Source organism: Triticum dicoccoides, chromosome 4B (genome assembly GCF_002162155.2).
Source record: "Triticum dicoccoides isolate Atlit2015 ecotype Zavitan chromosome 4B, WEW_v2.0, whole genome shotgun sequence".
NCBI lineage: Eukaryota > Viridiplantae > Streptophyta > Magnoliopsida > Poales > Poaceae > Triticum > Triticum dicoccoides.
The window spans coordinates 328240212-328251512 of NC_041387.1; the positions used below are offsets into that span (position 1 = coordinate 328240212).

Consider the following 11301-nt stretch of genomic DNA (forward strand, 5'->3'; position numbering starts at 1 on the left):
GCGGTAATCACTAGTATAGGTTTTATTGGGGAGATGCGGGGGGAGACATATATGTTCTTTTTTGTCCGTGTTGCTCGTAGGATCTGACTGACACGCCCTTCTTTGGTTGCAGCGGGGAGGGATGAGCAGGCGCTGGAGCAGGACGATCTATGTTGGCAACCTCCCTGGGGATATCCGGGAGAGGGAGGTGGAGGACCTCTTCTACAAGGTCTTGCAATTCATTTCTGTCATTATGTTGTAAAATAAGGAATTTGCGCTAAGCTCTCTGTTAAGCCATGTTCGCTAGATTCATCTCTGTGATGCGGTTATTCTTGTTCCCAAATTAAATTAGCAGTACTATTTGTGCAATTTAATGGGATGTAGAATATGGTACCGTTGTGCAAAAAGAAAACAGAGACAATAGAAGTACAGTTATTTGAGGAGGCTGAGGCCTCATGTACCTTCCAACTTTCCTGAATCTCAAGTCAGGATCTGTGCTCCAGGATGTACTAGTTTTCTACTGCTGAATTTGCGTGTATGATTTTGGGCAAAGGTCTAATATTGTCAGCCTTGTTCATGTAGTATGGCCGTATTGTTGATATTGACCTGAAGGTTCCTCCAAGGCCGCCTGGCTATGCTTTTGTTGAGGTAATATACCACGTAATGCTCTTGATAGTGCTCAGTCTATTTTGTTCTCCTGTTGAGACATCATTGCTGTATTCTACAACGTGGGCACAAACTGATGATAAAGCTTATATATAACTTTGTAGTTTGAAGATCCACGTGACGCCGAAGATGCCTGTGCTGGAAGGGATGGGTACAACTTCGATGGAAATCGTCTAAGAGTAACCACACTATAGTCTTAACAACTTACTCCATTCAAAGTCTATAATTTCTCTGTGTAATGCCCACTTCTGTGTGGTGTGTGCAGGTGGAACCTGCTCATGGTGGGAGAGGTAGTGGTGGCCCCTCTCATGATCGTTCTAGCAGCTTTGGTGGTGGTGGCGGCGGCAGTGGTGGCGGACGCCGGGGTGTCTCCAGGCACACGGATTACCGTGGTATGTTTTTTTGCAAATAATGTTGAAAATGATGCTAAGTACCCAGTCCTCTGCCAGCAAGCTTAATCTCTGCAATATTGTGCACAGTTCTGGTTACTGGCCTGCCTTCTTCTGCGTCCTGGCAAGATTTAAAGGTTTTATTATCATCTGTTCTTTCTTGATTTTAGCTGTAAAATTTTTTCTTTCATGCGAGCAAGTAATATTTGCCTGAATAATCTCTGCTCAGGACCATATGCGAAGGGCTGGTGATGTTTGTTTCGCAGAAGTGTATCGTGAAGGCGGCGGTAAGCCTGATTTTGAGCACACCTTTAGTTTATACTAATTGACTTACGTTGATTTAACACCCATCTTAACTATTAAGAAGCAGTGAAGTATGTGCTTAATGTGATAACTCTGGAGCTATTTTTACAAAGGGAAAGTTCAGTCCCCGATCCATTCTGAAATTCCCATCTAACCCTCAACTCACATCCGATCATTTACCACCACCTGTAAGAATAACTCCTCAAGCATGTGAAATCTGAATAGCTAAGAAAAAATTGAAGCAGAATTCCTATTACCAGCAAGTGCATTCTAATAATAATTATTCAAGACATTTTTTTGCTCCGTTTGTCCAGAATCCCAATGCTTAATCAAGTCTGACAAAAAGCACTCGTATTACCTGAAATGTTCCACAACAAAATACCGTTTGTTTCTGTTTATATTTCTATAAGAAGAGGGTTTTCTTCATCAGGACCAGTGATTTGTTCCCTTTGTGCTTCTGTTGATGGCAGCAGCTCCTACTGTACTATAAGGCACTTTCTGACTTTATGTGTATGTTATGCCATATTTCATTTGTGGCTTTATGCTTTGCATTTACTACCATGCCATTTTTCCTTTCCTTTATGCATATAGTACTCTGAAGCAATAATGATTCCTTGTATATTAAGTGTCTTGACCTGTGTTTTTATATTGTTACAGGCACCATAGGAATTGTGGACTACACAAACTATGATGATATGAAATATGCTGTAAGTCTGTATTAATCTGTTTTATTGTATCCTTTCTAATTCATTTGTTATTTGTATCATGGTTTTCATCCAATGACCATTGCTGGTACTAATTTGGATGCCTGAAAATACCTAACTATTGCACTGTATAGGAATCTTTTATACTGTTACTGTGTTATACTAATTAGTAGTTCTTGTCGTTCTCTTTCTGTGTTTTTTATTTCTAATTACACCGTCTTAGCCGTTGACTATCGCTTGCAGATAAAGAAACTGGATGACACTGAATTTAAGAATGCATTTTCTAAAGGTTATATAAGGGTAAGCACTTGCTTGAATCCTAGTCAGTCCTGGGAATCTGGTTCATGAGGCTAACCATGTGCCTTCTCTGCAGGTGAAGGAATATGATGGCAAACGTGGGCGCTCCTACTCACGTAGCCGGAGCCCAAGTCGTAGCCGCAGCAAAAGCAGGAGCCCAAGGTTTATATATCATATTATGATGGTGTCCTTCTTATTCTGTTTTATAAGTATCTTAGTTGTATGAAATTGTTATATGCAGCAAATCTCCCAGGGCCCGCTCAGCATCTAGGTCCAGATCAAGGTCTCTTTCTTCCCGTTCTTGTTCAGCATCAAAAGGACGTTCTCCATCAAGGTAATTTACATTGATTGTAGTAGATTCCCAACCTCCAAAATAGTAGTACTCTACTACCGTTTCAGGTGTACAACATGATCTAGGCTTCCTGTCATATTTACTTGTACTCTATATTTGTTGATACATTTGCAAAGAAGCTTGTTAATTTGAAAACAACTGTGTACTAAAGAATGAGTTGTTCTGTCATTTCAGCCTATTGGCTGTAGTAGTAATGAAGTTCAGTTATTTGATTATGTTCCCAGACACCTTTGATAATGTTGGCACATGATAATGTCGGACTGCATGGGGATTTCCTTCTCAAGAACTCAGTTTATGCTACAAACGATATGAACTGCTTAGATTCTTGTGTTTTTTGAAGACTTCTCTTCATTTTATCTGGGATTGTGCGGCGATCTGGGGATTGCACATTAGGATATTGAGGATGGAATTTGCTACAATTGTGTTGGTTGTATGAGGTATGCTCATTTATTGAGAGCTTCTATGGAAAGCTAAAATCACCGTATTCTTCTTACCTAATGTACTGTAACTGATTACCATCAGAGCTTGGGCATAGCGCATTTTTTGGAATTCTGGACATAAGAGCCTTAAGGAATGACGATATGGATTATGATGGTACAGTGACTAGGAATTTGCTTGGGAGTCCAATGCATGAGGAATGAGTTTGCTTCCTACTTGTACTCTCCACATGGTTTTAGTTCGCATGCACTAATTGCATTCAGTACCAGATGTTTGCATTTCCTTGAGCTCTTTTCGCTTTCATCTGGTTAGTCCAATACCGGGTGAGGCATGAAGGCTTTTTGGACTCAAGCTGATATAAAGGTGCATTCTGGATATTGAATTCAGTTGTTTGTGGAACTTTTTGCAGATCACCAGCAAGATCCAAATCCCCAATTGCTTCTGTAAGTTTCTTTATGTTTACTTATTATGTTGTTTCTACCCTACAACGTCTTTGGAACTTTTGCAGATCACCAGTATTATGGATCTCTTTCATTTTTGTTTTTTACTTATGTTGTTTTCTACTCTAATGTTTGTTCCCAGCCGGCAAACGGTGTAGTGGCAAGTCCAGCGGCAAGCCTGAAGAAACGCAGTCCAAGCAGGAGTCCATCTCGTTCACGGTCACTTGATGTAAATGTTGTTCCTTGTCTACATGTCCCTTGAAGATCACGGCATGGCTGCTCTGACTAACTTGTCCACATTTTCAGGCGAAATCTGAATAGAAGCACTGCACCGGGGCAGATGAGGCGTGTGCTCAGGTCTAGATATTTGTTGTCCTCTATGCTTCTTGAGAATTACCTGGATGTCAGCAACTGTCCAATGAGGCTCCTTTATTGTATGAACAGTGTCAACTTGTATTGCTGAAGACATCGAACTTGAGCACTATCATATGCGATGCCTGCAGCCAGTCTTTCATTCAACTAGTACTTTGTCTGTTAAATGTTATTTCGTGGATTCTGTTCAAAAATTCATGCAAGACGTTTGTGTATTCCTGTTTCATGCTTTTTCTCACCAATATTCCTGTTACCATCGTTTTACACCGTCTGCTCGTATAAGCTCGTACTCTGTTCTGAATTAATTGAAGTTCTAGATTTGTCCTAAGTCAAACTTTTAAGTTTGACCAAGTCTAGAAAAATATATGAAACTTTTTAACACCAGCTTAAAATACATTTTTTGTATAGATTTTTTTTTGTTTAGGACAACAAAAACTTCAATTAATTCGAAGCGGAAGAAGTAATAAGGAATCGCGGCCATATAAGGCCTTGTTTCTTGAATCACCGGTGCTTATTTGCATATTTCTTGAAGCACTGGTGCTTATTTGCATAAGGTAGGCGTCTCTTTTGAAGAAATATGCATTTATTTTTCGAAGCACCTCTCTAAACTCCTAACATCGTACAAGGCCTTCAAGGCGGACCCTCAAATCTTCACTATATGTCCGGCTGACCACTTTTGCCATTCAACGAGGATCTATATATGATCGCTTTGCAGTCCGGATGTATGAATTCCGATATCCAAGAGACAGAAGTGGGGATTCCAGTACCAAGAGATGAACATGGGGGCCTTTGTCGGAGTCCTGACATTGCACTTGACCAATCACATGCATGGTCCTTTTATTCTTTCTCCTTTCATCCGCACATGCATGGTCCCTTCTCTCTCTTTTTCCAATTGGACACTAAACCATAAATATCCCACCACATGCACGATGCCCACCTAGTTTCTCATCCTAACCAGATACTTTGTGATTAACATTGGATGATTCTCTCCCGTATCATGTCCGCGGACCACATTCGAACATAAAGACAGGTATATACCGAAGGAATTTATGGGTCGGCGTTTGAGATGCCCTAATACGGCATCAAGAAGTCTTTGGAGTAAAATTTAGGACGTAAAAAAATGCTTTTTGGGCCATGAGAAAGTGAACATCTCCAGTAAATGCTATAAAATAGGACACCATTTCTTTCAACTTGACATTGCATACTTCAATTTAGACATTACATTCAAAATTTTAAAGATGCAATGATCCAAAAATTCGAACTTATGATCGGTAGATTCCATTCTCTTCCCGAGTCGCCCCCGCATGCGATGGGAGGGAACTCTAGCCGCTTCCTAGCACCCCTCCTCCCGCTCCTCCCTTGCCGTCGCCAGAGGGCGTGTCCGGATGAAGCACGACCACGGTGGCAGGGCTCTTCGCCCCCCTCGCACGTGGATCTGATGCGGAGGGTTGCGGCGGTGCGATCCGGCTTCCTAGCGGCTATGTTGGGAGGCGGGTGGCGCGGATGTGGCCTCCGGTGGTGGGTCGTACTGGGTCTTCGCGGCGGCGGTGATCTGGCTCAGATCCGTGGTCCCAAGCACCAGGTGGCGCGGGATGCGGACGGCGACGGCGGCTGGCTGGTGCTATCTTCTGAGCAGTAGTGGTCGACGATGATGGTGGATCGGGGCCGCCGTGGCGGTCCTCGGTGTTCCGGCGGCTGCGTGCGTCTACTCGGCGAGGCACCCCATGATTCCACTCAGCTAGTGGGTCGGGATGGCGTGACTGCTGGTGAAAATCGCATTGACTTTGGTCTTGACGGACTATGGCGACGTCATTGACGTCATTTCCTTGTTGAGGCATCGTCGTTGCAGGCAATGTCATCCGCCTCGGGCTACTCTGGGGGAAACCCTAGATCTGGGTCTTCCCGAATCGGACAATGACGACATCTTCGATGCCGTTCTCCCTCCTGAGGTCATCGTTCTGGAGCAGGCATTGACTAGAAGAGCCCAGAGGTGGATCGGGGTTTCATCTTCCGCATCGATGACGTCGGATCTCGGCGGCATGGCGCAGTGGAGTCTCAGCGTCCGATGCGAGTTGAGAGACTCCCGCAGGAGGACGACACTATCTGGCGTCGTGGCGGCGTCGACATCAGGCCTGGCAAGGTTGACGCGTCAGTTCCTGTTCTGAAGATGGATAGGTGGAAGACGGCCGCGGTCGCCTCTGAGAGTGCACCGGACCGGTGTGTGCCCCAAACCCGACATTGTGGATTGGTTGGGGCCTCCGGCTCTAGATGATAGGCTTTGGTGCGAAGTCCGTTTGGTATTCGGCTTGAATTTTTGGCACCCCTTCATCAAGTGGATAGGAGTAGCGACACATGTTGCCAAGATGGTAGCTTCAGACTTACTGATGTATTACTTTGTAAGGTCTTTGTGAATAATTAATAAAGTGACTGTCTGCATCGCCCAGATGCAGAGGCCGGGGGTCATCCTCCTTCTCTAAAAGAAAAATTCGAACTAACACATCAGCACCTACATGCTACTCATACATGGAAATTCAGAAATTCAGCATATAAGCAGCACCACCTACATACTCCTCAGAAATTCAGAAACGTGATGATTGAACACATGATACAACCAAAAGTTTTTTCACCATAAGAAGCAGTGTTCATGTACTTATTCATTCTTGCATGGACTAAAACTGTATGTCCAGTTCCATATTGTGTCATCGGGTTGTTTGAATTCAGCTACTTTTCTACAAATCAGTTGCTGCAGCTACTGAGTTGTGCCCTTGCAAGCGATTACTGAATTTTGATATGTAGTGCTCCACTTTTCAATAGAAAACGAAGTGGAATCACTATACAACTAATCCACACTGAAACCTGCTATACTAATACACGCCAAAAAGAGTAAAATCCATAAAACCACCAGGTGTCATTAGCAGAAAACCACCACTTTATATAATTCATGACAAAACACACGACACGCATCACACCTAAATGTTAATTGCTTTGAAGACATCAATAGCTGGTCAGACCGTCCATTGGGTTGAGTTGGAAAACAAAGTGCCACACAAACATGTTGGCTTCTTCTCTGCCACTTCCGCCCCGGGTATTAATCGAGCGAGGCTCCAAGTATTGATCAAACGAGGCCGTAGGGTGTGCAACCAATGCCGAGCCGAGCTCTTCAACATAAGTGGCACGTGTTTTACGGCGTGAAGGTCATCACCGTTCGGCATTTGGACTATGGGGATATAATCCTCTATCCAAATCTAGGGATCCATGGATCCTTCATACTTATGATAGTTCATGATTTTGAAGCCCGTCGGGAAGGGGTCGTAACTATCCTATCCAAGAAGCAAGGTAGGCATGAGCCCCCTGGGATCTCAGATACCCTCAATGGTGTAGTGCGCGTCGTCGATGCCGATCTCCTCATTGTATTTGGAGAAGGGGGCTTGTACCTGTGAAGCAACACAAGATTGTGGAGGAGCAACTCTAACTTGCTGCTACAAAGTGTACAACACTACAGTTGAAGGAACTACTTCAACGTGTTGTGCTAGATATCGCTCTAGAGGCGGAGGTAGGGCCGATATGGTAGTAGGAGTTCAATCCAAAACCCTAGAGCACAAGATCTAGACCAAGATCTTTGATGAGAATAACATGTTCTGTTATAGGTAGTGTATCATGCCCAATATGCGATCCTATCCGAGAGGAACTCAAAGGTCTCATCAATGATAGAGCCGCATATTGAAGACACTTTTGCAAGGTGGATATCATTACATCGTACCATTACATAATAGATGGGGATACATACAAAGGGCATACAAATGCCACATCAATACATCAATACATAGCCACCATCATATAGAAGAGCAGCATCCGACTACGGATGAAAGCAAATGAAAAACAAGAACGACATCCACCCTGCTAGCCCAGGCTGCCGACCTGAACCTATCCCCTAATCGAAAAAGAAATAGAAGAAGAACTCCAAAACAAGCAAACATCACTCTCACATCATGATCATCACATTAACTGTACCCGAAAATGTTTTTGTAGTATCTGTGAGTCACGAGGACTCAACAATCCCGTTACCATGGGTATCAAGACTAGCAAAGCTTATCGGGTATGGAAAGGATAAGTGGTGAGGTTGCAACAACACTAAGTATTGTATGGTGGCTACCTTAGAATAAGATGAGAAACTACGCAAACGGTCACAAACTAGTAATGATCAAGAAGTGATCCTGAACTACTTACGTTCAAACATAACCCCACCGTGCTCTCTTCTCGAACTCACTCAAAAAGAGACAGTCACGGTTACACGCGATTGGTGTATTTTAATTCGGATCTGGTGTCAAGTTCTCTACAACCGGATATTAAAAACTTCCATCTGCCACATAACCGCGGGCACGGCTTTTGAAAGATTAAACCCTGCAGGGGTGTCCCAACTTAGCTCATGATAAGCTCTCATGATCAACGGAGGAAAATCCTCCTCGCAGAGCAACCCGATCAAACTCGGAATCCCAGTGCACAAGACATTTCAACAATGGTAAAACAAATCCAGCAAGACCTCCCGACGTGCCGACACCCTGATAGTAGCCACGCGTATCTCGTCTCAGGCCACGATCGGATGAACACTACGTACGGCAACCGAAAACCCCAGATGAAGGGGTGGCACCGCAAGTGGCTCTGTTTTGGACCAACACTCATGAGGAGCACTGGCCCGAGTTGTTGATTAAGAATCCTCGGGTTAATTAATCCCTATGCAAATTTTAGTTGTTATTAGGCAAATGGTAAAACCAATGTTGGGCCTTGCTAGAAGAGTTTTATTCAAAGCGAACTGTCAAGGGGGGCCCATAAACCCCAACCGTGTTAGGAACGCAAAATCAAGGAACATAACACCGGTATGACGGAAACTAGGGCGGCAAGAGTGGAACAAAACACCAGGCAAAAAGCCGAGCCTTCGACCGTTTACCAAGTATATAGATGCATTAATTAAATAAGAGATATTGTGATATCCCATGATATCCATGATATCCATGTCCCAACATGGAACAACCTACAACTGCACCTGCAACTAGCAAGGCTATAAGAGGGGCTGAGCAAAGCGGTAACATAGCCAAACAACAGTTTGCTGGGATGGTGGAAAAGGTTAGAGGCTATCATGGAAATTTAAGAGGCTTGATAAACATGTGGTAGGTAGAGCGACATAGCGATATCATCGAGACAACTAGCAAAACAAAGATAATAGTGGTATCCAGGGTAATGGTCATCTTGCCTGAAATCCCGCTAGGAAGAATACCGAGTCCATAAAGAAGACAAACGGGTGTAGACGAACCAAGCGTAGTCAAACGAATCATCACGATCGCAATGAAATAGGAAGTTACGAGAAGAAGCACAACCGGAAAGAAGCAAACAACATGGTAAGTACATAAGCATAAATATGACATTGAAAAGAACACATGCTACATGCACGAGAAACATGAATGCATATGAAGAATGCAAAAGACGGAGCTAAGGGGCTGCTGGTACGAGGGATATGTCAACGGGAAAGAAACGATGGAGACAAGATGGATGTGGGTAGAATCTTGGTAACCCAAGCATGCCACTGGAAAGATTGGAATATTTTGGTTGAAATAGATATAAAGATCATCGAGAACTGATGCACGGTGTTCACACGGTGAGCAAAACAATACGCAATGCAAAACTGACATTAACAGCAACATGGCACTTTAGATGCAACATTTAATTATGATGCAGAACTTGAACATGGAAACAAATGGCATGGCATGATAGTGCATAGAATCTACTTCAAAACATGCTTAATGATCTGCTTCTAAAACTTACTAGAATATCATGAAAACAGCATGGCAAAATGGCAAATGATAACAGTTTTACAGACTTAGCAGAAATTTACTGAACATGGCAAAAATAGATTCAGATAGCAATGTTTAGGAGTACTAAAAATATGCTACAGGAACATGTTATGGCAAAAAAGAGCATGGCATGCTAGTACTAAATGCACTTAACAAAACTCCCTCACTGAACATGTTCCATAAACACATAGATAAGACGATAGCATCAATGCAAAATGGCAAGTTATGTTGACAGATTCAGACGCAAAAGTAAACATGCCATGGCAGAAACAGATTCATGTAGGCATGTTTGCAAGCTTGTTGCACTCACTATGATGCATATCATGGCATGAAAAAAAACTAGCAGTAACATGGCATGTTTGTGCTCCTACTCATGTCATGAAATTGCTCATATGAAAACTACACAAATACATATAAAAATGACAATGACATATACTATAAAAATAACATGCTCACAAACTTGCTCAAATGCAAAAACTAATGCCACCACTGGATTGAGTGGATTTTTGTAGCACAAAAACATATATAATATGTTGGAGTCACTAGAGAAAAATACTCACAAGTGCTTTAAGTGAAAAACTACCGAGACAGGAAAAAGACAGAATTGAAAAAATGCCCGAAATGGATATCTCCCGATCTGGACTAGCCATATAAGGAAGGGCTCGTTTTGGAAAGGTCCAAAACGGCAACATGCCCAATTCGGCTAGATCCAGAAACCGAGAGGATGACAAGTGGGCCGATGGGTCCCCGTGCCAGGTGTGAGAGTGCGTGTGTGTGTGTGGCCGAGAGGTGGGGCTGGCTGCGTGAGAGGCTGTCGGATGGGTCCCGCGGGGTCCCACATGGCGGTGACTCGCGGCGGCCTCCAAAACAAAGGAATCAGGGGAGCTGTCGGCGGTGGAGAGGCTCGCCGAAGTTGCCTCCGGTGGCCTAACGGAGCCGTGGAGGGGCGCAACACAACCGCAGGAAGATCCCGCACACCCGCATGGCACGCTCGCCTTCGAACGATGACGAACGCAGCACCGGCGACGGAGGAGAGGAATGCAACGTAGTGCTATCCTAACCTAGCAGCTGAGCTCGTGGATCTGGCCTACAAGACACGACGATTGCGACAGACACACGCAGAGGAGCTATCTAGGCCGGAGCACTCGCCGGACGGCGGCGGGCTCGGCGAACATGGCAAATGGCGACACGGCATGCAAACGACTGGGAAAAGAGCACGGGGAGGATCAGGCGCTCAACACGAGCACGTGGGTGCGCTCGGCTGACCGGGAGGTGGACGGAGTCAACGGAGATAGCGATCGAACAGCTACGGCAGCCGGAGTCGAAGACGAGGAAGAAGACGACGCAGCGGCAGGTTCCGTCTCCACGTAGTTGACATCGTGGACATAGTCGACGTCGGGGAACATAGCAGACACGGTAGGCGAGGCAGAGGTGGACGGTGAACACACCGGCGCCGAGAACGTGCTCCTGGACGCGCTCGGGACTCAGCGATAGTGGCGGATCTTATGGTCTAGG

The 11301-nt window shown here is 44.5% G+C and overlaps 1 protein-coding gene across 4 annotated transcripts; it reads left to right on the top strand.

Moving 5' to 3' along the window:
- The first annotated feature begins 48 nt into the window (after positions 1-48).
- On the top strand, positions 49-4173 carry LOC119296073 (serine/arginine-rich-splicing factor SR34-like). 4 transcript variants are annotated; one of them, XR_005144760.1, is made up of 14 exons: positions 49-208; positions 562-627; positions 750-824; positions 911-1037; positions 1125-1171; positions 1264-1321; positions 1995-2044; positions 2285-2341; positions 2415-2500; positions 2580-2672; positions 3031-3127; positions 3213-3284; positions 3538-3571; positions 3711-3803. XR_005144760.1 is itself a non-coding variant. In XM_037574481.1 (13 exons), the coding sequence occupies exons 1-13, from the start codon at positions 122-124 to the stop codon at positions 3887-3889; spliced, it is 888 nt and encodes a 295-aa protein (XP_037430378.1). In that variant the 5' UTR covers positions 56-121; the 3' UTR covers positions 3890-4173. The 4 variants fall into 4 exon arrangements, 3 of the variants coding, with proteins under 3 accessions (XP_037430380.1, XP_037430378.1, XP_037430379.1); XM_037574481.1 differs by lacking the exons at positions 3031-3127; positions 3213-3284 and adding an exon at positions 3875-4173 and having other exon boundaries at positions 56-208; XM_037574482.1 differs by lacking the exons at positions 3031-3127; positions 3213-3284 and adding an exon at positions 3875-4166 and having other exon boundaries at positions 59-208; positions 3711-3797.
- Positions 4174-11301: the final 7128 nt, after the last annotated feature.

Coding starts and splice junctions, on each gene's coding strand:
- LOC119296073 (XM_037574481.1), top strand. CDS start 122: ATGAGCAGGCGCTGGAGCAGGACGATCTATGTTGGCAACCTCCCTGGG. Junction 2,673..3,537: donor AAAGGACGTTCTCCATCAAG/GTAATTTACATT, acceptor AACTTTTTGCAG/ATCACCAGCAAGATCCAAAT. Junction 3,572..3,710: donor CCAAATCCCCAATTGCTTCT/GTAAGTTTCTTT, acceptor GTTTGTTCCCAG/CCGGCAAACGGTGTAGTGGC.